Source organism: Lagenorhynchus albirostris, chromosome 5 (genome assembly GCF_949774975.1).
Source record: "Lagenorhynchus albirostris chromosome 5, mLagAlb1.1, whole genome shotgun sequence".
NCBI classification, from domain to species: Eukaryota; Metazoa; Chordata; class Mammalia; order Artiodactyla; family Delphinidae; genus Lagenorhynchus; species Lagenorhynchus albirostris.
In genome coordinates this window covers 73,687,660-73,712,967 of record NC_083099.1, presented here as the reverse complement: position 1 = coordinate 73,712,967, position 25,308 = coordinate 73,687,660, and the positions used below count along the sequence as shown (strand labels likewise).

The window sequence follows — 25,308 nt, the reverse complement described above, 5'->3', positions numbered from 1 at the left end:
TATCCTGTTCCATTGATCTATCTTTCTGTTTTTGTGCCAGTACCATACTGTCTTGATTACTGTAGCTTTGTAGTATAGTCTGAAGTCAGGGAGCCTGATTCCTCCAGCTCCGTTTTTCGTTCTCAAGATTGCTTTGGCTATTCGGGGTCTTTTATGTTTCCATACAAATTGTGAAATTTTTTGTTCTAGTTCTGTGAAAAATGCCAGTGGTAGTTTGATAGGCATTGCATTGAATCTATAGATTCCTTTGGGTAGTAGAGTCATTTTCACAATGTTGATTCTTCCAATCCAAGAACATGGTATATCTCTCCATCTATTTGTATCATATTTAATTTCTTTCATCAGTGTCTTATAATTTTCTGCATACAGGTCTTTTGTCTCCTTAGGTAGGTTTATTCCTAGATATTTTATTCTTTTTGTTGCAATGGTAAATGGGAGTGTTTTCTTGATTTCACTTTCAGATTTTTCATCACTAGTGTATAGGAATGCCAGAGATTTCTGTGCATTAAGTTTGTATCCTGCTACTTTACCAAATTCATTGATTAGCTCTAGTAGTTTTCTGGTAGCATCTTTAGGATTCTCTATGTATAGTATCATGTCATCTGCAAACAGTGACAGCTTTACTTCTTCTTTTCTGATTTGGATTCCTTTTATTTCCTTTTCTTCTCTGATTGCTGTGGCTAAAACTTCCAAAACTATGTTGAATAATAGTGGTGAGAGTGGGCAACCTTATCTTGTTCCTGATCTTAGTGGAAATGCTTTCAGTTTTTCACCATTGAGAATGATGTTGGCTGTGGGCTTGTCATATATGGCCTTTATTATGTTGAGGAAAGTTCCCTCTATGCCTACTTTCTGCAGGGTTTTTATCATAAATGGGTGTTGAATTTTGTCAAAAGCTTTCTCTGCATCTATTGAGATGATCATATGGTTTTTCTCCTTCAATTTGTTAATATGGTTTATCACATTGATAATTTGCGTATATTGAAGAATCCTTGCATTCCTAGAATAAACCCCACTTGATCATGGTGTATGATCCTTTTAATGTGCCGTTGGATTCTGTTTGCTAGTACTTTGTTGAGGATTTTTGCATCTATGTTCATCAGTGATATTGGCCTGTAGTTTTCTTTCTTTTTGACATCCTTGTCTGGTTTTGGTATCAAGGTGATGGTGGCCTCGTAGAAGGAATTTGGGAGTGTTCCTCCCTCTGCTATATTTTGGAAGAGTTTGAGAAGGATAGGTGTTAGCTCTTCTCTAAATGTTTGATAGAATTCGCCTGTGAAGCCATCTGGTCCTGGGCTTTTGTTTTTTGGAAGATTTTTAATCACAGTTTCAATTTTACTTAGCTTTTTGTTCTTGTTCCCTACCATGATCTTGGACCTACTAAGGGAATTTAAATTAAATGCTAATTAAAAACTGATTAAAACAAAACAATAAACTCTGTGAACTGATTTTACTCTATTATCTAGCAATTTTCTTCCCGTAGCAACCAATTTGAAAAAGAAAATATTCTTCATACTTTCAGAGAAAACAGACAGCTGTATTTTGCCCCCTAGTACTATCCCTGAATTATGACTCACAATTTAAAATGGACACTAGGATAAGCATGACCTTCTTTAGTCAAAAGCACAGATCTGAACTGATGAGATTACTACTGTTGATTATATTAAGGATTTGGTTTTCTATTCAACGTAACTTCCTTTAACTCGGCCTACTTTCAAAAGAAGCAACATTTAGTAATACTTATATTCTGCTTATACTAGGGAAAACACTGAAAATCTCTTTGGATTGGATTTATAACATTATACCAAGAGGCCACCAATTGTTATACATATGGGTGAAGCCAAAATACTAATAAATTGAAATAAAGTAAAATTTTAAAAATAAGAAAATATAACAAAAATGAATGAGTAATAAAACTTGAGGGAATTCCCTAGTGGCACAGTGGTTAAGAATCCACCTGCCAATGCAGGGGATGTGGGTTTGATCCCTGTTCCAGGAAGATCCCACATGCCACGGAACAACTAAGCCCGTGCACCACAACTACTGAGCCTGCACTCTAGAGTCTGTGTGCCACGACTACTGTAGCCCACGCGCCTAGAGCCCGTGCTCCGCAACAAGAGAAGCAATCACAATGAGAAGCCCTGCACACTGCAACCAACAGTAGCCCCTACTCACTGCAACTAGGGAAAGACCGTGTGCAGCAACGAAGCCCCAATGCAGCCAAAAAAAAAAAAAAAAACTTGACATGGCAACAATCTCTATAAAAAACCTGAACACAAGGAAAATGGACATTCCAAAATATACTAGCTTAACTGTATGGCAGGTATCCCCAAATTCTTTTTCACATAGCCCCATAATGCCTGGATTATATTTTCTGCCCTAAGACATCCAAACATGAACTACACCCAAAGTGTTTTCAGCAGCTTAAACATTTTTGTATTTACTTAAATCATCTAAACGTGTTAATAGCCATTTCAAATTGTACCAACTCAGCAGTCATTTCCAAGTGTTGAAGATTCCCAAATTGTTCCTGCCTGGACATTCCCTTTGTACTTCTTTACTCTTCCTAACTGCCCAAGAGTCCAAGGTATCTCACAATTTCTCAACCACCTGATCAAGCAGTATCACCCTAAGCAAGAGAGGTAAGGTATTAAAGGAAAAGAATATTAAAGAAAATTGATTTGAAGGAAAAGTATACAAGCGTTCAGGGCTTAAGGTCCAATAAAACGTCAAAGGGAGAGAAAGTGGACAACTGGCAAATGTTCAGAAGTGAATGCAAGCATATCAAAGTGACCCTGCTCAAAAATTTCTCCTACAAAAACATTCCTTTCCACATAAAAGATTCATTTTCAAGGGGGTAAAAAAAAAGGCTCCTCTACTGTCCCAGTCCTTAAGTTCTGTACTAGAGATCTTTCAAACTCCAGAAAGAACAAATCTTTGAACCATTTATTTTCAAATGTGGAAATGAGAAAGAAAACCAATGTGTATGCTATAGAAATTCATGATGGCTTCAAATTTCCAAAGGTCCTTATAAGAAAAAACTATATTTGAGTGGTGGTACACATGTATTTGTTTAATGTTATTTTTTATAACTTATACATATATTATGACTATTATTTTGGGCCTATTTAATAAAAGATTAAGCAGTCTCAAGTGTCTTAATAAATCATACTTCATTCTTAAGGTCCCTGCCTCTTTGAGTAAGCATTGCCTATTTAATTTTATTTTTTATTTATAAAATTTTATTTATTTATTTATGGCTGCATTGGGTCTTTGTTGCTGCACACAGGTTTTCTCTAGTTGCGGTGAGCGGGGGCTGCTCTTCGTTGCAGTGCGTGGGCTTCTCATTGCAGTGGCTTCTCTTCTTGCAGAGCACAGGCTCTAGGCACACGGGCTCAGTAGTTGTGGCTCTTGGGCTCTAGAGCACAGGCTCAGCAGTTGTGGCGCATGTGTTTAGTTGTTCCACGGCATGTGGGATCTTCCTGGACCAGGGCTCAAACCCATGTCCCCTGCATTGGCAGGCGGATTCTTAACCACGGTACCACCAAGGAAGCCCGCACTGCCTATTTAAACCTATCTAAATCAAAGGGTATAATTTTTATAACTTGTATAATAACAAAGATAGGTGTGTTGAACCCATCTATTTTATGTGGCAATAATTCAATTCCTGCCTTGAGATAAAACACACTTGTTCAGAGAGAAATAACTCATCATTAATCTGATAAGAACTCCCTTCCACTATTACGCCTACATTCTTGGACTCCCCCATAGACTAGCTATTCTTAAGGTTTAGAAAAATACCAGATAACCAGGTTTTAAGAAATACTGATAAATTGGAAGAAATTATAGTTTCAACGTCAGTTAAAGAAGTAATTTTTTAAAAGCCTGGCTGTATTATCTTAGCCACTGTTGTTACATCACAACCCAATGCAGAAGTTAATCTACAGTGTATTTTTAGCAACTCTTGACAGTCAAATCAAAATGCAATTACCAAAAAAAAAGAAAAATAAAAAAAAAAAAAAGAAAAGAAATTACCTAAGCCTTCTTCTCACAAAACATTTATTTCCTTTACTGTTCTCTAGCAGCTGCCTGCCACTAAACATTCTCATCTAGAACTGGAGGTAAAATGGTAAATTCTGGGTGCCTGCTTCTTATCTAATCTGTGATTGCTGCACACCTAATTGTTTATTGCCATGCCTAGTAGTTAATGAACCAGTGATTGAAAACTGGTATAGCTTAAGGATGAAAGAATGACTAGTCAAAGAGACACTGTACAATCTGCCTACTTAAAACAGATATCTGACTGGTTGTGTACGTCTTTCTGCCCAACCAAGTAAGCAGATTATCTCCACTAGGACAGAAAATATAGGAGGTTTATTAAAGTTTTGGACAAGACCTAGGAGTAGAAAAGGAGTTTAGAGGTTATGGGGTCACTAAGCCTTGTAGGTATAAATGTTCTCAATAGAGGCACTACAAATTTTTGGTCAGACAATTCTTTATTGTTTAGGGGCTGCCCCAGCACTGCAGGACAACTACCAATTCTTCCTACTAAATGCCAATAGTTTGGGGGGAAGGGCTGGCAGTCATAGTGACAACAACTAAAATTAGCCTCATTATTTCTAAATTATAAGGAGGTGTGGAGGGTAGAGGAGGGAATGGTAAAGACCACTGGCCAAGAAGTGGCCACAAGTCTTAGAAGATACTAATATATAGTTGGGAATGTAGATTAAATGCCTAGAACAGTGCTGGGAGAGCCCGTAAACAATAAAGCAGTGGGAAGTAGTAAATGTAAAGCAGTGGGAAGTAGTAAATGCTCACCAAAGAGAAGCCATGACTATTCTCACTCCAGTGATTTTTAGAGTAAAAACAATAATAGATCCAGGCCCTCCAACTTTTTTTTTTTAAACAACAGACTCCGTAGAGAGTGGGTGATAAACTCTGACTTTAGCATGACTTTGTTTAAACAGATGTTTAGAATCAAATATTTGAATTCTCATGTTTTAGGAATGTCTTAAAGCATAGAGAAAGGAACAGTAAAAGATTAATAATTACTCTGTGAATAAAATCTACTAAACTTTGTCAAGTTAGCATTAAACATGCAGTAGAAGTAAAGCTTATGGTTCATAAAATACATAAGACATGTTAGTAGAGAATAGAAAATGGAAAGATATATTTAGCCCAATTAATAATTTGATTCTGTTACCAAATCGCATCTAGAAATTACCCAAGTACTCTCTGCAAGACATCACCTGCATATCCAGTCCACATGACACCAGGCTCTGAGGTCTTTGAGGCCGAAAAGCTACAGAAGAACAGATATTGGAATGTCTCTTCAGTGATCTGCTAACTTTCTTATTTTCCAAGTCTAGGATTTTGATTGTTCCGGAGTCATCAGCAGAAGCCAGAAGGTTTTCAGTTTCATTCAGTGAAACACAGTTGATTTCTTCTTCATTCGCATGAAAATCGTCCAAGGATCCTTTGAGAGACCTGACATCCAGTATGCTAATGGTTTCTCCATGTGAGGCATAGAGCTTGGTGGGGCAGGAGGGAGCGAATAAGACACTGGTAACATCATCTGCCCCTTGGAAGCGTGTGTGTCCTAATGGAGTCCCATCTTCACCCCAAACCATGAGATCTCCACCTTCTGCTCCAGAAGCCACTAGCCCTTCTTGACTTGCATTCAGGCAGAGAACAGGAGAAAAATGTCCACCAGTCCACTTGACTGCCATAATGGCTCAGGTGATTCTGTGAAGAAGGGGGAAAAATTATAATCTCGTGTTTTATCTAAGAACTTCACGAGAGACATATTCAATAAGCAGTATTTCATTTAAATATTAAAAGACATCTAAAAAACTCAATCAATAAAAAAAGACATTTGAAGATCAAGCCTACAAAGCCTAGTTGAACACAAGATTGTGGTGCACCTGGCTGGCACATGCCTACATGGGCTTTCCTTGCAATCAGGGGCACAGGTAAGCCTGGTCCTCCGGCCTTTGATGTGAGGCTCACATAAGAATAACAATAAATATATTTATTTTAAATTAAGAAAAATCCTTTTGAAGAAAGGGCTGCACAATCATCAGGTTATATCCTTTATCTGAATAATGTTTATAGAGAATGAGCCCTGGAACTAGACTCTCTGGGTTTGAATAGCTCTATTACCTATCAGCTGGGCAACTTTGGGCACATTACTGAATCTCTCTATAATTCACTTTCATTCTCGATAAAATGGGGGTAATAATAACATCCATTTCACAGGATCAGATCGGATTAAATGACATAATAAATGTCAAGCACATATAACAGTGCCTGGTACATAATGAGGGCTCAACAAATATTACCACTGTCACTTTTCTTACTTTTATTAGGCTAGTCAAAGTGGCATCATATATACTACACAAATGGTCCTCAAAGTATAGTCTCCAGGAGCATTAGCACCGCCTAGGAACTTGTTAGAAATATAAATTGTTGGACCCCACTCTAGACCCACTGAATCAAAACTCTGGGGTTGGCACCCAGCAATGTGTTTTTTGTTTTGTTTCGTTTTGTTTTGTTTTTGCAGTACGCGGGCCCTTCACTGCTGCGGCCTCTCCCGTTGCGGAGCACAGGCTCCGGACGCACAGGCTCAGCGGCCATGGCTAACGCACCCAGCCGCTCCACGGCATGTGGGATCTTCCCGGACCGGGGCACGAACCCGTGTCCCCTGCAACGGCAGGAGGACTCTCAACCACTGCGCCACCAGAGAAGCCCCCAGCAATGTGTTTTAACAAGCCCTCCAGGTGATTCTGATGTATGCTAGAATTTGAGAACCTGTACTACACCAGTAATCATCAGGGGAACTGGTTACAAATGCAAACCCTTGGGTCTTACCATCGGAGAATAATTCAGTACATTATTTAATTTTATTCTCAAAACAACACTTCTGATTGGTAAATATTATTCCATTTTACAGGTAATAAAACTGAGTCTCAGAAATGTTAAATAATTTTCCCAAAGTCACCTGGCTCTTAGGATTTGTACTTGGGATCTAATATAAAGGGATCCTAAATTTCTAAACAATGAAGACCTTTTTCTAACAATTCTACTTGACAACAGGTTTAACTTGTTAGTATTCTTTGAAAGTGCAGAAAACGATTATTAGAAAGCTGCTAATAATTCATTACTGCTTCTAAATATATTCACATATTTTTAATCACATTATCACCTACTTGAACTTATATAACAGTAGTACTTATGTGCAAAATTTAGTTTCCTGATACGCTAGGCAGGCTGTATCTATAATTGTAACTGCCACATAATACTACCCCCTCTCGTAACTACCTCCTGTGCAAAGCGAAAAAGGAAATAGGGGCAATTTCTACAACTCTAAGTGGTCAAAAGGAAGCAAACAAATCTATCTAGATAAATTTAATTTTTCATTCCACAAGACAAGGGAGAATTTATCTAGTAAGAAACTGCCATAGTTGCTTTACTATTTTCAGATACAATACCTGAATTTAGTTCAATTGTACAGAGATAAATTTCCTAAAATTGTTTTGAAAATAATTTTAAAATAATCTGGTGATCTGCCTAAAATTTCTATTCCCAACACAAAGGTTATTTCCTCCACTTTTAGCCACACACACAAACAAAATCACTAACTAGACTGCAAAAAATCACCAATCTAATAGTAATCGAAGTAACAGAAACAAGATCACAAAATCAGCAATTTTCATACAGATAAAATGGAAAAAAGACAAAAAGATACATTTTTAAATTTCAGCAGAAGCACTCAATTAGTAAACAGAGGAAACTAATTAAATAGAGACTGAAACAAGTTTTAAAGGAGAGGTTTGGAGAGGAAATAACTCAAAGGGAGATAAAGACAGGGAACTCTTGTGGTTTGATTTTTGCCAACAAGTACTGAAATAGTAGTTAAATAACAAAGACGTTTGCCAAATGTTCCAGATAAACCAAGGAAAAAGGACACTTAACACAATTTAAAATGAAAGGTATTAATATTATTTAGGCTTAGGAACTGTCATTTGTGGTGACTATTGACTTATATGATAAATACAATATCCTACCTTAAAATATGAAATTTGAATTAATCACTGAAAAGTTACAAATAGTTTTATTTAACTCTGTCATGAATCTTTAGGGTATTGACCACTTATTTCCTAAGTCAGAGTTTTAATTTTTCTACAATGAATTAACTTTAAAGTCCAGAAGTCTGCCCCCTACAGCTTTAGGATTTTGTGTCCATATAGGTTTTGGATCCCTGTTGGGATATATTAGGTTTTTGCTAAGACAAGGATGAGGCAGGGTTTCTAGTACTTCTATTTCTCCATCACTAATCTACTCACAGGGGACCTAAGTAAATGCTGACTAGCAGACAAAAGTTTTAGCAGGTTTTCTTCCTAATATAACTCTTTTCCAGAAAAGATTAACTCAATTTTAGAGATACATTTGGTTAAACTCCACCCCAAAGTGTGAGAAGTTAGGCAATAAATGAATTTTGTATTTAAAGAGACTATTATAGACAACACCACAGTTCCTGTAAATTTTTCCATAATGGAAGCAGTAGTAACTCTTGGACTATTACTCTCACAAGTCCAAGGTCAGCTCTACCTTAACCTCTATGCACCAGAGTAAAGAGCAAATTAAACTTCTAATCTCTACACATGGATGATATTCACCGATCACCTAGCTAGTCAGAAAAATTAAAATAGAGACCTATTATGTGGAATGTTAGGAAAAAGAGTTGGGAAAGCCCCAGAAATCCATACATTCTGAGGCTTTTAATTTTATCATGCAGAGTATTGATCAGGGATTCAACGAGAGCCCCCCAGATCACCTGTTTACTTAGTCTACAAAATTAAAATTATTTGTTATTATTTGAAACACATTCGAAGATCACCATCAAAAAGTGTTAAACAATCAGACTGCTGCGGTACGAGGTAGCGGGAAAAATTAACTACATATGGGTTAAATCAAAATAATCTTTCAGAAATGAGTTGGCAAGCCACTGTTTCTTGTTTTTCTTTTACTGGGACTGGAAAGCCTACCTGGAAATAGCTAAGTGCCACTATCCCCACACTCAGGTATCAAGTCAACTAACTTTTCTCTTAGGTAGATGACTAAAGGGTCAAGCACGGTAATTAATCATATCCCAGTGTGAATTAGTTTAATTAGATACTGGATTCCTTCCTTCTTACACCTAATGAGATCATGGAGTGAGAGGGGGCGAGGAAGGTGGGGTACTATGAGAACATTTTTATAAAGGGTGCAGTGCAAAGATGGAAGTTCTAAACAGTGAGAGGGCAGAAAAAGGGTACTGAACATGGCAGAGGGGACATGATCAGGAGGGTGATGAGCAGGCAAGAAAGAAAAGGAGGTAGTGATAAAGGAAATCTTTTCCTACTTTGAAATCCTACCTGGGCCACTTGGGGGGTACTTTGCCACAAAAAGTCACCTCACTGAGTGGACAAGATGTGCCAGAATTATTTCATCAGATCCTTCAAAGGCTCTACCTCACACCATGGCAGACAGGATAGAGGGCAATGTCTTTAATAACTGAATGCTCTCTACTCTAAACACTTACTCCTGTCATACCTCCATGTATCCATTTGTCCTTTTCAAGTGTCTGTGCCTTTAAAGCTATTCATTCTGTCTGTTCTTTGTCCCCTTCTTGGATGGACTGACTCTACTTATCCTTGAAGCTGTAAAAGAAACTTCAGTGCCTTTCCAGACAAATCTTGGACTGTCTTCCTTTGATGGCTGAAAGCTGAAAGCTGAATAATAAATAAAACTCCGAAGCCTGAAATCTAAATAATGTGATAGTCACTATCACTGTAATAAGTATAGGTCAACTTTTCTTGACATGTTTGAGTTTTCCAAAGTTGGTCTCGATGTGGAGAAGCTAGACAGCAACCGAAGTGGCTGAAGGGCTGTGGTACTGGCACTAGTAAGAATGAAAAGAATCTGGGTTACTAAGCTTGGAGGAAAAAACATCTGGGAAGAAGGGACTGGCAAGTAATAACCAAACACCACCCATCAGAGAGTAGAGATGGTAGGTGCTGTTCTTTTGTTTTTACTGGAGAACGAGAAATTGACTATACACAGCAAGGGAGCTTTTGGAAAGATTCCTTACTACGTAAAGGCAAGACAGTGGAATTGACTACTAAAGGAATCTGTGAAACCTATTATTATAATAATTATCTCATAGTTGTTTAGAGAGTTATATAAACACCCCTGTAAAGGGCCTCAGTAGGTTGCCTGGCTTACATGATAGATATTATTTTCTCGTACCAAGCATTCTTTAAAGGCTGTCAGAAAACGTTCTGGCCACCTAGGAAAACGCAATATGACTAAATAATGCTGAAACTCTTTCCCTTCCAAGAAGCCTTCTATAATTATAGCCTCCATGTCATTCTCCCTATTGGAATGTCTCATTAGTTAAAAACACACTGCTTTAATTCGCCTACCAATCGTGGGTTAGTAGGAAAGACTAGGAAAAGCCACCTTTTGTCCAAAAGAATGTAGCACTTAATAAGCACTTAAACGGCACTTTAAGGTTATCCAAACACTGGGGGGTGGGGGGGTGGGGAAGGTGTTCAAATGTGGCGACCTCACATGCTGTATATACGCTGGGACACACGTTCTGATAAGCACTGATACTAAGGGAGAACAAGAGGGCCTGACCAGAAAAACACGACCTCACCTGCCGAAGGACTGGCTAATAAGGAGAGGGAAATTTCATGCGTTAGATTGGAAAGGTGAAGCAGGGACCCAAATGACTCAGCGAAAACTTATAGGAAAAGTGGTCCAGAAAAGCCGACGCGAAACCACTAGATTAAAAAAGAGAAAAGGCACCGGATGATAGCCCGGAACCCACCGGCGATAGCCTCATACCTGCGCTTCCAGCTTCTCTCCTAGGCGCCTGGTGATGACCTCACCCGTGGGCGCCCAATCCCATCTAGCGTAGTGGGGGGGAGGCGCCTCAGCCAAACAGTCACATCCGGGGCCGAGAGGAACCGCGCGAGCTGGGCGTGCGCCCTTGCTTCGTGCCCTCAACCCGCATGGCGGAGGCACGGGCGCGCCGCCGGGAGGCCGTGCGAGTTGGGCCGTTCCGGCGCCCGCGCTGAGCCGCGGGGGAGGGGCGGGGGACGCCCGTGCGGCCGGTGCGTCTGCCCTCAGTGAGGCGGGGCGCGTGGCGGACGCCCCCGGGCAGGGGCGGGAGTGGTGGAGGGGCCGGACGGTAGTCTGTGAAAGGGGCGGTGAGCGAACTGCTCCTGTCTCAAGGCGAGGCTTGGCCTCCGGAGCAGAGACGGGGGGAAGCGGCGGCGGCGGCAGCGGCCCTCGGGCCGGCTGTTGAGGCGATGGCGGCGCCGGCCCCGGGGGCTGGGGCAGCCTCGGGAGGCGCTGGCTGTAGCGGTGGCGGCGGCGCGGGCGCCGGCTCCGGGGCCGCCGGGGCCGGGGGCCGGCTGCCCAGCCGAGTGCTGGAGTTGGTGTTCTCCTACCTGGAGCTGTCCGAGCTGCGGAGCTGCGCCCTGGTGTGCAAGCACTGGTACCGCTGCCTGCACGGCGATGAGAACAGCGAGGTGTGGCGAAGCCTGTGCGCCCGCAGCTTGGCAGAGGAGGCTTTGCGCACGGACATCCTCTGCAACCTGCCGAGCTACAAGGCCAAGGTGAGGGAGCCCCGCGCCACGCCGCTGCCCCCGGTCCCGCTTGTCCGGGCCGCTCTCAGTGCTTCTCAGCTAAGCTTTTGAGTCGGAAGCCTCGCCTCACTATCCCGCCTTTCCACCGCTCCAGTCAATACCTTACCTTACCTCCCCGCGCCATGGAGATCCTCTTCTCTTTGGGTTGAAGTTCTGCTCCTTAACCCACCCCACTTCCGCGATACACTTTTTGAAGGGCCAGGTGGTTTCCCATCCCTGGTTTCCGTCACTCATTCTACTTTCCACAGTCTTTACCCTTAAAAACAGACCACCTCATTGTTGTAGGTTTCAATACTCATCCTATTTTTCTCCCTGCCCTTTATTAAATCACCTTGGCTGCCTTAACATCGGCTTAGTTTCTCAGATCTTTGCTTTCACCGCACCTTTTCCAAGCTCTGATTTATAACTATCTTTTCTTTATTTTTGACCAAGCACTCTTTAATTCCCTCCACTATGTTACAGGCTTATAAATGAGTGTGGTCCAAGGCATCGTGCTGACTTTCAACATAGAGGCTTTAATAGAACATCCTCCCATCGGCACCACTTAACAGTCATAATACTGCCATGTCCCACTATTATTAGCTACTTCCTTGCCACCTTTTTCGTAGTTCCACCTTGGTGTTGTGTCTCTTATGTTCTATTTGTCATCTAACATGCTGATTCCATTTTTGCTGCCTTTTTTCCCCTGCCAGATTCTTGTGATTAGTCTTGCTTTCATATGCAAGTAAAAATGTCAAGTAGCAGATAATGGTAGGACTGAGAGGATTCTTCAAGCAATGTAAATAAAAGGCCTTAAACTTGGGTTCAGTTTGGATGGAAACAACTCTTCAGAATAGCAGTCACCAAGAGCATATATGAGACAGGATGAAGTCTGACCTAGAATATGGTAAACATAAAAATACATTAACAATTAAAAAGGGAAAACATACCTTTTTAATGCTAGACTGCCAGTGGGGCCAGAATAAGGAGTAAATTTTTTTTCCATGTGAAATAGATGTAAAATGTATTCTTCTGTAATAAACCAGGTTTTAGTTTAATAAGATAAGGAATATCGCTTTTTAATATGTCAGCTGTGAAGTTGTTTTTCTATTAAATGAAATAATGTTAATTTGCGAGGATAGTATTTGTACATGGTAGATTCTCAATGGATACTAGTTGTAATTCATATAGTAGAGTGCAGTAGATTGCAGTTTTGTCTTACTGTGCCTGATAAACGTGTAGATTTCATGAGTCTTATTTTTTACTTTTCCATAAAGTTTATTGTTTTTACTTATTTTAAATTAAGACATTTTTGTAATTGGTCTGTAATAGTCATGTTCACATGATTCAAGATTCATATAATAATATGTAATAGATAATGTATTCATGTGAAGAATACATGATTCAAAAGAAGCAAAGTGATGTAAAGCAAAATGTCTTCCTTTTGTCCTTATACCACCGCCATCCAGGTTGGAGGCAACCTATGTTACCTATTTCTTCTGTATCCTTCCAGAGATATTTTAGGTTTCATAAGTTTTTAATACTTTGTATGCCTTTGTACTACTTGCACTATAGGTATTATAGACCTGTACTAATCACATGTACATTCAGATATTGCAGGACTTTTCTTGAATATCTTGAAGCTAAAAGATTAATTCAGAAGGAGTCATATAGCCTAGTAGGGACATCCTCAGTCTAGTAGAGGAGAAAAAAATGTATAGAAATAACTAGTGGTTATTAGTTAGAAATGGTAGAAATTGTTGCTAACTGTTAGAGATATAAATATATATATATACTAGAAGTTTACTGGAAGAGATTTACAAGTTGAGTGGATGATTGTAGAAGGTTTGGGGTTGAGATTGTATTTGAGCTGAACTTTAAAGATGGGGAGAATGTGAACATTTTACTAAGAGGAAGTACCCTGAACAAAATCAAGGCAATGGAAAGCAGAGGGTTTGTACAGCATATATTTTTATTTAAAAAAATATGAATGTTAGGCACTATGCTCAGTTTTGCAGATGCAATGGTGAATAAAAACAGATACAGACTCTTATGGATGCCTTGCCATATGGCACTTACAATCTAGTGCGGGGAAGTGGGTATTAATCAAATAGTCACACAGTTGTAAAATTGCATTTGTGTTAAGTCCTACGAAGGATGGATACATGATGCTCTGAATGTCAGTAATGGAGAATTTGAACTAAGTAGGGAGGTCAGGGAAGGCTTTCTCTGAGGAAATAATGCATGAACTGAGACCTGAATGATAAGGATAAATAGGCCAGAGAGAGAGAAGAGCCTTCCAGGAAGGAACCTGATGAGTATGAGGGACAGAAAATAATCGATGTGGCTGGAGCATAGACAGCAAAAGTGAGGCACGTTTGAGAAAGATGGAAGAGGTGGACTGGGGCCAAACAAAAGGAAGCCATTTTAAATTGTAAGCAAAAGGGGGTTAGGAGTGTAGGGATTGGTGATGTGATATTTTTCCATTTTTTAGAGGTTATTCAGACTTAAGAATGGAGAACAGGTTGGAGGGAGACCTTAGAAATATGAGTATTAGGAAGTATGTAGTAAAAGAGATGGGGAGAAATTTAGAATAAATTTAGGAAATAAAATCTACAGCACTTGGCAATAGATTTGAAATAGGGGGGAGGAAGAGGGAGGTGCTCAGGATGACTCCTAGGTATCTGGCTTATATGATATAGGGATTACCTGGGCTAGATTTTGGATGAATAACAATGAGTTCAGTTTTGGTAGAACAGAGTTTACAGTGTTTTTAAGACATCCAAGAGTTTTCAGATAGGCATCTGTTACAATTTGTAGCTTGGAGGAAAGGCTAAAGATATAAAATAGTTTAGTTAGATTGAATTGTGATAGGAAATATTATTGTAAAGTTAAGCTGAAACTAGATATATCATGGAGGTCCTTGACATACAGCCTTCAGTCTGTAGTTTGGGCTTTGTCTTACAGCTGGAAAACACAGAAATTTGAACAAAGGAGGGACGAAGTAAGAGCTGTGCTTTAGAGAAACCAGTCCATAAGGTGAATTCAGGAAGGCAGGGGTTGGTGCCTATACCAGAGGTACTTAAGACCAGAACAAGTGTATAGAGCAGAGAAGGGGGTGGCTGGGAGAGGAACTGCAAGAAAACAAGTCCACATAGGTGGACAGCTGACTGGGTGAGGTGGGATGAAGAAGAAGGAAGGGTCAAATAGGATTTCCAGGGAGCCTGGGTAACTGAGAAAATGATGAGAACAGGCTTGGGATAGCATAAAACTGGAAAGTATTTGGAGTTGTCAATCTAATTAGGATTTGTCTTCTTTTTTTCTTTTTGCGGTACGCGGGCCCCTCACTGCTGCAGCCTCTCCCGCTGCGGAGCACAGGCTCCAGACGCGCAGGCTCAGCGGCATGGCTCACGGGCCCAGCCGCTCCGCCGCATGTGGGATCCTCCCGGACCAGGGCACGAACCCGTGTCCCGTGCATCGGCAGGCGGACTCTCAACCACTGCACCACCAGTGAAGCCCCTAGGATTTGTCTTCTTTTTAAAAGTTCATGTTTTACATATTACCAAGTAACATCAGTTATTCCAGTCATACTTGGCATCTAGCTATAATTGTCTAAATTTCAGACTTACATCCTAAACTAGGTCTTAAAGCTGTTTGCTATAATGCAAAATCCAGGTTACGCATGAGACTGTGTAGCAAGAACTATAGATTGTTTTTATTTATTTGTGTATTTTTCCATTTTATCTGATTTTTCACATTATCTCTAAAAGATAAGGACACTTAATCACAATACCATTAGTACATCTAAAGTATAAAGAAATTAATGATAATTCCTTTATATAAAAAGTTTGGTGTTCACATTTCCAATTGTCTCATAAATGTCAAATGTTATATCTTTAATTTTCAGTTTATTTAAGCAAGATCTATATAAAGTTCCCATGACAAACAGTTGATATGTCTTTTAAGGCTATTTTAGTCTACAGATACACCCTCCATCTCTCTCACCTCTTACCCCGGCAGTTTATTTGTTGAAGAAACCAGGTTGTTTACCCTGTAGAGAGGTTCCCTCAATCTGGATTTTGCTGATTTCATTCCCATGGTGTTGCTTAACATGCTTTCTGTCCTCTGTATTTCCTATAGAAGTTTGATCAATTTAGGTTAGATTAGATTTTTTTCAAGATATGTTTTACTAGAGTCAAATGGTTGAGGTGTGTACAGCACTTTTAGGTACTTAAAAGTGTGTTATAATAAGAACAGATCGGAAAAAATTTAGGTATACTTCAGGTTTACATCCTGTTTATGAAAATATGGGATACCTGAACCAAGGAGGTTTTTTGTTTTTGTTTTAATCTGTCCTCTGGAGTACAACAATTAAACAGTGAAGTACTTGCTAATGGTAAATGAGAACTGGATGAGGGGACTGGATGCTTGACTTCTCTTTGGGGCTCTTGTGCTAACTACCTGTTGACTTTACGCCTGTGTCCCCATCCCTGAGTTGAAGTAGGTGAACTTTAACGTCTTTCCTAATGCTGAAATTCTGTGATTCTGGAGCTGATTTCTCAGGTTAACTAAAGCAATAGGTCCCAGCCTTCAGCTGCTTTTGGGTTGTTTGAATAAAGAAGGGATTTTCTAAAAAACGTACAAACTAAAACCTATAAATTATTAAAACATGAGAGAATGTTATTATTTGTACAGAGTAGCAATTTTCATATTGTCTTTATTTTGGAAACTTAAAAAACTGGATTACTGAAGGTCACCTATCCTGTCCTGTCAGTGGTAGCTGCTGTTAATGACTATCTCTTTATAAATTTTAGTGATTGAATTTATGCTATCTAGGGGATTATTTGATTTGGTAAAATGAGAGTGGTGATGTCTCAGTGTATGAGTAATACCTAGCAAGGAGGCTGAGGATCTAAGATAGTTTGTGGTTATTAAAATTTTTCATATACTCTAGAGCTGATATGCCTAAGTTCTCTATTTTACTTAAAATACAGTTCTTTTTGGTGGCAGCATTGCCAACACGAAAACTGTGCATATCTTAACTTTTTAATGTAAAAATATCGACTATAAACAAGAGTATAGAAAATAACCTCCCTATACCCATCACGAAGCTTTACCAGTGATTAATTCATGGGCAGTCTACTTTCATGTCTACCTTGCCCACTCTCCCATTCCATTCCTGGATATTTCAAAGCAATTCCCAGATATGTCACCCATAAACATTTCAGTACTATCTCTAAAATATAAGGATTCTTGTGTATATCTTTTGATGTGTTAAGAAGTCTATTTGGAGAAATTATACTGTGGTTTAGAATTTTAGTCAATAATGAAACAGCTGGCAGTTTTATTTTTAATGTTGCATAATTTATTATGTTAGGATCCCATGCTGAAACGTGAGCCATTTTTGAGAAATAATTATTGTATTACTTAAAATATATAATTTTATTGTTTAAAAACATGTAGCCTAAAGTTTGGGTACTTTTAAATGTTTAAGAAAAATTAAATTTCTGTTTCTTTTGTGTGCTTTCCATCTTTTCAGATACGTGCTTTCCAACATGCTTTCAGCACTAACGACTGCTCCAGGAATGTCTACATTAAGAAGAATGGCTTTACTTTACATCGAAACCCCATCGCTCAGAGCACTGATGGTGCAAGGACCAAGATTGGTTTCAGTGAGGGCCGCCATGCATGGGAAGTGTGGTGGGAGGGCCCTCTGGGCACTGTGGCAGTGATTGGAATTGCCACAAAACGGGCCCCCATGCAATGCCAAGGTTATGTGGCATTGCTGGGCAGTGATGACCAGAGCTGGGGCTGGAATCTAGTGGACAATAATCTACTACATAATGGAGAAGTCAATGGCAGTTTTCCACAATGCAACAATGCACCAAAATATCAGGTGAGGAACTGGCTTAATTTGTTTTAAATTTACAAAATTTTATATAGCAGCATTATTTGTCTTTTTGGTAACTTTTAAATATATAGTGTAACTGGCCTTTTTTAGCTACTCTGACAATAATCTTTAGTATCTCAGTATTTGTTTCCTAATACATATTCAATCTGAGCAATCTGTCTTTAAATCAGGTTGGCAAACTTTTTCTATACAGGGCCAGATAGTAAATATTTTAGGCTTTGTTGTCCATACTGTCTCTCACAACTGTGCAACTATGTTGTTATAGCACAAAAGCAGCCGAGAATTATGTAAATGAATGAGCATAGCTGTATTCCAGTAAAACCTTATTTATAGACTGCAAGCCAGATTTGGCCCAGGGGCCATAGTTTGCCAACTTGTGCTTTGGATTGTAATCTTTCTTATATCATGCACATCCAAATTTACTTTTTCTGGATACCTCACCCCCTCACCCCCACAACTGCACCTGTGTGCATGTGCATACATACTTACCCTCTGCTACTTATTAATCTGGATTGTATTTAAAGCGTCTGGAGGTGTCAGCAATTTCCATAAACATAGGTGAGTTCAGGCACACTACTGCCTATTTATTTATTTGGCCACCCCGCACCGCATGCGGGATCTTAGGTCTCTGATCAGGGATCGAACCTGTGCCCCCTGCAGTGGAAGCACAGAGTCTTACCACTGGACCACCAGGGAAGTCCCAAACTACTACATTTAAAAATTCTTTTTTAAAAAAATATTTATTTATTTATTTGACTGCATCAGGTGTTAGTTGCAGCACGCAGATTTTTCGTCGTGGCGTGCAGGCTTCGTGGTCCCACGGCATATGTGAGATCTTAGTTCCCTGACCAGGGATCAAACCCAGGTCCCCAGCATTGGAAGGCAGATTCTTAACCACTGGACCACCAGCAAAGTCCCTAAAAATTCTTAGCCTTAAGCCATACTCACTTGATTCTAGGGTCATAATTATAGTTCCTATTTGTAAAAGCTATATGATTACCATAGATTCAGCAGAGTGTAAAAAATAATAATCTGATAAGAACTTGGAAATTTTAAGGAATTATAGATAGTACATTTCAGAGGAACATGTGGTTTGAAAGCTCTAGCCTCAGTAATGACCTCAAGTGAGACATAATAAAGTAGAAGAACTAAAATATATCTCATTTCCTGATGTATAAAAGCCTGGAAGGATTTTCTTTCATAGAATCCTTTCCTTACTGTCCTTTCAGGCTCTGCAAATGCCCTAAGGAGAACGGACTTAATAATCATTGAAGATAAAGACCTATGACTAACCTTGTGACTCTGTAGTGAAAGTCCTTTATTCTTTATTTTTCAGAGAACATACTCTGTGTGATTTCAGTCCCTTTAAATTTATTGCAGCATGTTTTATTCCCAGCATATGGTTTACCTTGATAAATGTCTATGTATGCTTGAATATATATTCTGTTGGATGGAATAATCTATTAAGGACAGCTAGGTCAAATTGGTTGGTAGTGTATAAGTCTTCTATCTGCTTTCTGTATTTTCTTTCTGCCTGTTCTTTCATTTACTAAGGAGTATTAAAATCTCCAACTACAGTTGCTGATTTATCTATCTCTTCTTCCAGTTTTGTCACTTTTTGCTTCATGTGTTTTGGAACTGTTATTAGGTGCATATACATTTAAAATTGTTATATCTACCTACCTGGTTAACTCTTTTATCATTATGAAATGACCTTCTTTGACTCTAGTAATATTCCTTGTCTTTACGTCTATTTTGTCTGATATCAATAAAGCCAATCCAACTTTCTTATGCTTACTATCGCAAAGTACCTCTTTTCCCTCATCCTTTTACTTTTAGACTGTCTTTGTATTTAAAGTGGGTCCCCCAGACAGCATGTAATTGGATCTTGCTTTGTATCTAACCCAGTCTCTTGATTTGAGTAGTTAGTCCATTTATATTTAATGTAATTGTTGGACTGCTTGATATCATCCTTGTTTCTGTGCCTCTGAAGCTGTGTTCTTTTTTTCTCTGTTTTTTGGATTCATTACTTTCTGTTGTTCTGTCTTCAAGTTCATAAATTTTTTTCTTCTTGTCATTTGAACTCTGCTGTTGAGCCAGGCTAGTGAATTTTGGTTATTGTGCCCCTCAGTTCTAAAATTTTCATTTTTATAGTTTCCGTTTCTCTACTGAGATCTCTATTTGTTCATTTATTAATACTATATTTTTCTTTAATTCTTTGGGTATATTTTATAACTACTTTAAGTCTTTGCCAAATCCAGCATCTAAGGCCCACTTGGAGTCTGTTTCTACTGACTACTTTTTTCTCCATGAGTATGAGTTACACTTTCCTGTTTCTTTTCGTATCCAGTCATTTTTTAAATGAAAATTGGACATGGTAGATAATATATAGTAGTGACTCTGGAATGTTTTGTTTCTTTAGAAGCTACTTTGTACTTCTGAAAACCGTAGGCTTTCTTGTTCTAGTAGGCAGTTAACTTGCCTGCACTGAAACTATACAGCAGCTTATGTCTTTATTCAGTTTTTTTGGCCTCTAGCTGCTACTTTTTCTGCCTGGTTCCCTGGGGGTTTCCCCTGTGTTTGTGTAATACAGTCATCACATGAGGATTTGGGCAGAGTTTATTTTCAGATTTTGGGGCTCATCTTCTTTGTGGTTTTTTGCTTGCAGAGTTCCTCTAAGTTTCCAGTTGCTCTGCTGTCTCCAAATTTTGTCCTCTGACACCTAAAACTGTAAGACTGTCTTTCTGCTCTCTGTGCTATGTGTATGTATGCTGTTTGCTCAAACGTAAAGCAAACTTGCAGATTTCACTTGGAGTGGTTCTATTTTGTTATTTTCATCTTCTGTAAAACAGGGATAACTCCTGGGATTGATATGAGAATTAAATGAGATAATATAAAATCACTCAACAATACTCATGAAAATATTAGCTTTTATTTCCTTTTTTTTTTTGCGGTACATGGGCCTCTCACCGCTGCGGCCCCTCCCGCCGTGTAGCACAGGCTCCGGACGCGCAGCCCCAGCGGCCATGGCTCACGGGCCCAGCCGCTCCGCGGCATGCGGGATCCTCCCGGACTGGGGCACGAACCCGCGTCCCCTGCATCGGCAGGCGGACCCTCAACCACTGCACCACCAGGGAAGCCCCTAGCTTTTATTTCTGATTTTTGCTGTTGTTCGTGTTTTGTTTGTAACAGTAGTGATGATGGTGATTTGGAGGTTCTTAAAATGGGGTTAATCTGTGAGTTGGGCAGAGGGAGAGAAAAAGTAGATGTTGGTAGTTATTTGTGATAGGAAATACAATGAAGGAAAGTAATGATAGCAGCAGGGGGTATCATAATTTGGAAGTATTAAATTATGGTTTTTTGATTGCAAATGTTAGGACTTTCTGCCTCCAAGTATATAGATGCAACAGCCTTTAATACATGCAAATTATAAGGATAAACATGCTCTTTCTTTGTTTACTTTTCCAAACGGGAAAAGAAATGGGTAATTGTGCTTCCAGTTTAGTTTAACAATCAGTACTGCTATTCTTATAACAAACGGGTGTTTCAGAGTAGTGGACCACAAAGTGATTGTTTAATAAGCCTATTCTGCATCTTTAGAACCTATAGTCAGATTTGGCTATTCATGATTATGTAAGTTCCGTGTTGTATGTAGAATTGCTTTGTAAATTTTAAAGGTTGTGGAAGTGTTTTATTATAGTAATTTTTTTTATTGTGGTAAAATATACACAACAATCTTTATTCTTTTAACTATTTGTAAGTGTATAATTCAGTGGCATTAAATACATTCACAATGTTGTATAACCATCATCACTATATATACCCAAAACTTTTTCATCATCCCCAGCATAAACTCTGTGCCCACTGAACAATAACTCCACATTTCTTCCTCCCCCAAGCCTCTGGTAACCTCTATTCAATTTTCAATCTATATGAATTTGAATATTCCAGGTGCTTGATACAAGTGGTATCATATAATATTTGTATTTTTGTGTCTGGCTTATTTCTCTTAGCATAATGCTTTCAAGGTCCATTCATGTTGTAGCACATACTAAAATTTCATTTCTTTTTAAGGTTGAATAACATTCCATTGTATGTATGTACTATAGTAATTTGAGAAAATTTAGGTAGCCTTTTTTGGTAAAATATGCCAAGTTATAGATTTTAGTGGTAACCTTCTTAAGAAAAGTCTTTAAAAAGAATAAATAAAATCTGGGGACTGTTCAGGAAGAATATTTAAATTTTCAGTATTAAATATAAATCCCACACAAGTCTTAAGTTTTTTTAAAAAAAAACTGTCAAAACAAACATTTATGATGAAATTGATGTATGTTCTTTTTCTAGATGTTTCTCCCTGACCAAATAACTTTTTTGGTTTTTCTAGATAACTTTTGAGATATACATATTCTTAATAATATTTTTAACTTGATTACATCTAGCTGTGCCTTTGATGGGTTTTCTTCTTACCTTCTTTTGATGTCTGTTTGCAGATAGGAGAAAGAATTCGAGTCATCTTGGACATGGAAGATAAGACTTTAGCTTTTGAACGTGGATATGAATTCCTGGGGGTTGCCTTTAGAGGACTTCCAAAGGTCTGCTTATATCCAGCAGTTTCTGCTGTATATGGTAACACAGAAGTGACTTTGGTTTACCTTGGAAAACCTTTGGATGGATGACAGTGGCTTTCTTGGGATGAAAGACAGAGTGGAGGAGATACCTGCTTATGGAAAGTAGGATCATGAAGTGACAGTGTCATACATGCATGCCCAAGAAACATCCTGAAAAAACACATGATATTGTTAACTGGAGAAGCAACTCTACAGCAGAGATTATCTTAGTGTTTCCTCTTTTCTACTGGGCCAGAAAAATCCTCAGGGTTGCAGTTGGTTGAGTGGGCAGTTGACATATGCATGTTTCAACAGATTTTGTCTCTAAGTTAGCGATGTGATATTTTCAACTTCTAAGGTGAGATCTTAGAGATGGTGTAAAAGGGATAAGATAGGGAACTAGCAAGAGTTTTAAGTAGTGTGTTTGTGAAGAAAGACTGATCCTGTTTTACAACTGCCTGTTTTTTCTCCAGACCCTTTTTTCCAGCCAGCTTGACTATTAGAAAAGTATGAAACTGGTTGGATTTTATTTAATATTTTTAATATATTGAGAAGCATGGTCTGCCTGGACTGCACTTCTCTAACGGTGAGATATAAAATTGTGCAGCTATTTTAGAAGTTGTATATACAATATGTGTGTAAAAAAAAAACTGTAAAAAAAAAACAGGACAAAGGAGTTGCTTTGTTCTAGTTCAGTTTCTTAAAAACCACTACATGGTACAAAATTAGAATAACATTTAGGGACAGTTTGGTAACTACAAAGAAGAAAATTTTAAGAGGAGATGTGTTGTATTGGCTCATTTTGGATTATATTTGGCTTACAGTTTCCATGCCTATTACAGTCTGATTTATTTTTTTAACCATCAAAATTATTATACAGGTCCCTCAAATCTCCAGGCTAAGATTGAGGGAAGGCAAATCTATTTCTAATCATTCGTATATCAATAATAATAATAATGGGCATCTTATAGAATCTGGTTTTATTTTTTGACCTTGCAAGAAAGTGTCTCATAAGAACAGAGAGCATTGCCATTTGTTCTTATAGGCCTCAAATATGAAAGCTGTTAGTCACAGACCTTAAGAAAATAATTGATCAATGGTCCTTTTATTTTGTAACTTTATAATGCTGTAGATATTATAATTTTTTAATTTCATATTGTTTACATCATGCAACAATCTAAGCCTCAAACTCTTTATTGGGGTTGTCAAGAAAATGTTTACTCATCCATCTGAAACAGTGCCAACCTGAACCCAGCTTAAGAATGTTCTTTATCTCATTATAAATAATTGCCCCCATGGGACTTGAAATAAAATACCTTATGCTGGAAACTTCAGGTTGGTGATATTTTGAAGGTTTTATTGTAGAAGAGTTTAACGTTAATTCCTATTCAGAATTTTTGACTAAGAAATCTGATTTCACTAATACTCTTTCAAATTAATAATTCAACGTACATGAGCTGAGATTTTCTTTTGTTAGAAAGGAAACAAACATCTTTCTGTATGAAAGTATAAATTGTATGGTTTCAGATACATCTTTGTGATAAGAAGTGACTAAGGCAAGTGGAATCTTTGTAGTTTTTAGGTTTTGCTGTATGCATATTTTGTTTTGAATCTAAAAAAATTAGGGACAGCAAGCATCTGGCTGTGGTTCTTGGGTTGCTCCTTGCGAGTTAATATTATCAGTACTCCTGTGAAACAAGGGATTTCAGTCATGAACAAAGATTTCATTTTTGCCACCTGAAAGGTTTACAAGTATTTGTTGTGTATTTGGTGTGTTGCTTAAAGGTGTAATCTGTTAAAGATCCTTTTTGATACCCACATCAAGAAAGAAACCTCCTAGAAACCATATTTAATACTACAGAGTGAAATTATATGTTAAATGTATTAGAGAACATAGCTGCTACAGAAATTGATTTTTCTTGGTGTAGAACAACTCAATTTGGCAAAGTTTAAAATTTAATTAAAGAAGAGATCTGGTTCAGGATAAAGATTGAACTAGTTAGAAAGCTATGAGGTCTTTTAAGCACTTGTTTCTTTTTCAGATTGTGATATGGTCAATTCAAGAGCTTTTGCTCAGAGTTTTGTTTATATCTTCTGTTTTGTCTTATTAGTAAACATTCATTTGTAACAAAGTTTTGAAGGTGCTGAATGGAAAATGGAAACACATGGTTATTGCATATTGAACCTAGAATCAAATGATTGCCTAAATATTAATAACAAGCCATTCTTGTCTCAAAGACTTAAATTCTTTAATATCCAATTTGCAAATTTTATAAAATGGAGGTTCATATTTAGCATGAGCATCAGGGGAATGAAGAGCCTTCATTTATAACCTGGTAAATTAATTTGTTACTGGAGACCAATAGTAGTTGTACAGAATACTAAGACAAACTGTTATAACGTTTGAGGAAATGGAATCTCTTTTTCATTGGTGCTGAGAGAGCACTTAGGTAGAAGCCAGTTGCCTCTGAATATTGAATATAAATCATCTAAACCAGTGGTTCTCAAACTTGGCTATAGTTTGGAGTCACAGGCATTTTGAAAAATATTGATGCTTGGGTCCCATACCCTAATATTCTGATGTTGGTCTGGGCTATGACATGACCATAAGGATTTTTAAAAACTTCTTAGGTGATTTCAATATGTTGCCAAGGTTGAGAACCACTGATCTAAATTCACCTTAAGTTTTCTCATCTGCAAAAAAAAAAAAAAAAAAAATCCTTGCTCCCTCCCTTCACTACCTCATAAGGATATTGGGGGTAAAGAAGAAAATAATGGGAAAGTGCTTGTGCTATGGATAAAAAGTGCTATTGGAAGGCAAAGTTATATTTGTTGTATTTCAGCTGAAACTATGATCAGGCAGAAATGTGTAATTGAATTTGCTCTGTTGACTTTGGAAACCAGGAGCACTCTCTTTGGTTCTTAAATTTAGCAAAGCGTGCAGATGGGTAAGAAAACATTACTATTACTCTTATTCATTCTATGGTCTTCTGTCATACTTGGGATAGGCTGGTTTAATTATCTGGTTTTACACAGGAAAGAAGAAATATTAAGTTTTAAAGTCTGTAATGGTCAATGGCTCACAATTCATTAAAACTTTTCATACAAAGAA

The 25,308-nt window shown here is 38.3% G+C and overlaps 2 protein-coding genes across 4 annotated transcripts in view; one reads left to right on the top strand and one right to left on the bottom strand.

The window, feature by feature from the left end:
- The window catches only part of WDR53 (WD repeat domain 53), a 19,350-nt gene extending 8,003 nt beyond the window's left edge, over window positions 1–11,347 (bottom strand). Inside the window, exons 1-2 of one of the 2 annotated variants that reach the window (XM_060150372.1) lie at window positions 10,894–11,347; window positions 5,250–5,745 (exon numbers count right to left, since the gene is read on the bottom strand). In XM_060150372.1, coding sequence (XP_060006355.1) covers window positions 5,250–5,729 — 480 coding nt within the window. In that variant the 5' untranslated portion in view covers window positions 5,730–5,745; window positions 10,894–11,347. The remainder of the gene's footprint in view (window positions 1–5,249; window positions 5,746–10,893) is intronic. The other variant, XM_060150371.1, reaches the window with a different exon arrangement.
- On the top strand, window positions 11,014–25,308 carry FBXO45 (F-box protein 45). Of its 2 annotated transcripts, none has more exons than XM_060150374.1 (3): window positions 11,014–11,669; window positions 17,218–17,574; window positions 22,080–25,308. In XM_060150374.1, exons 1-3 carry the CDS (start codon window positions 11,361–11,363, stop codon window positions 22,263–22,265), a joined length of 852 nt encoding a protein of 283 aa, XP_060006357.1. In that variant the 5' UTR covers window positions 11,014–11,360; the 3' UTR covers window positions 22,266–25,308. The 2 variants fall into 2 exon arrangements, with proteins under 2 accessions (XP_060006357.1, XP_060006356.1); XM_060150373.1 differs by lacking the exon at window positions 22,080–25,308 and adding an exon at window positions 20,518–20,748.

What these genes read in the sequence shown, in the direction of transcription:
- FBXO45 (XM_060150373.1), top strand. Translation starts at nt 11,361, where the DNA reads ATGGCGGCGCCGGCCCCGGGGGCTGGGGCAGCCTCGGGAGGCGCTGGC. An exon ending in TGCCGAGCTACAAGGCCAAG is followed by an intron (nt 11,670 to 17,217) that starts GTGAGGGAGCCC and finishes CCATCTTTTCAG; the next exon opens with ATACGTGCTTTCCAACATGC. An exon ending in ACAATGCACCAAAATATCAG is followed by an intron (nt 17,575 to 20,517) that starts GTGAGGAACTGG and finishes TGAAAATATTAG; the next exon opens with CTTTTATTTCCTTTTTTTTT.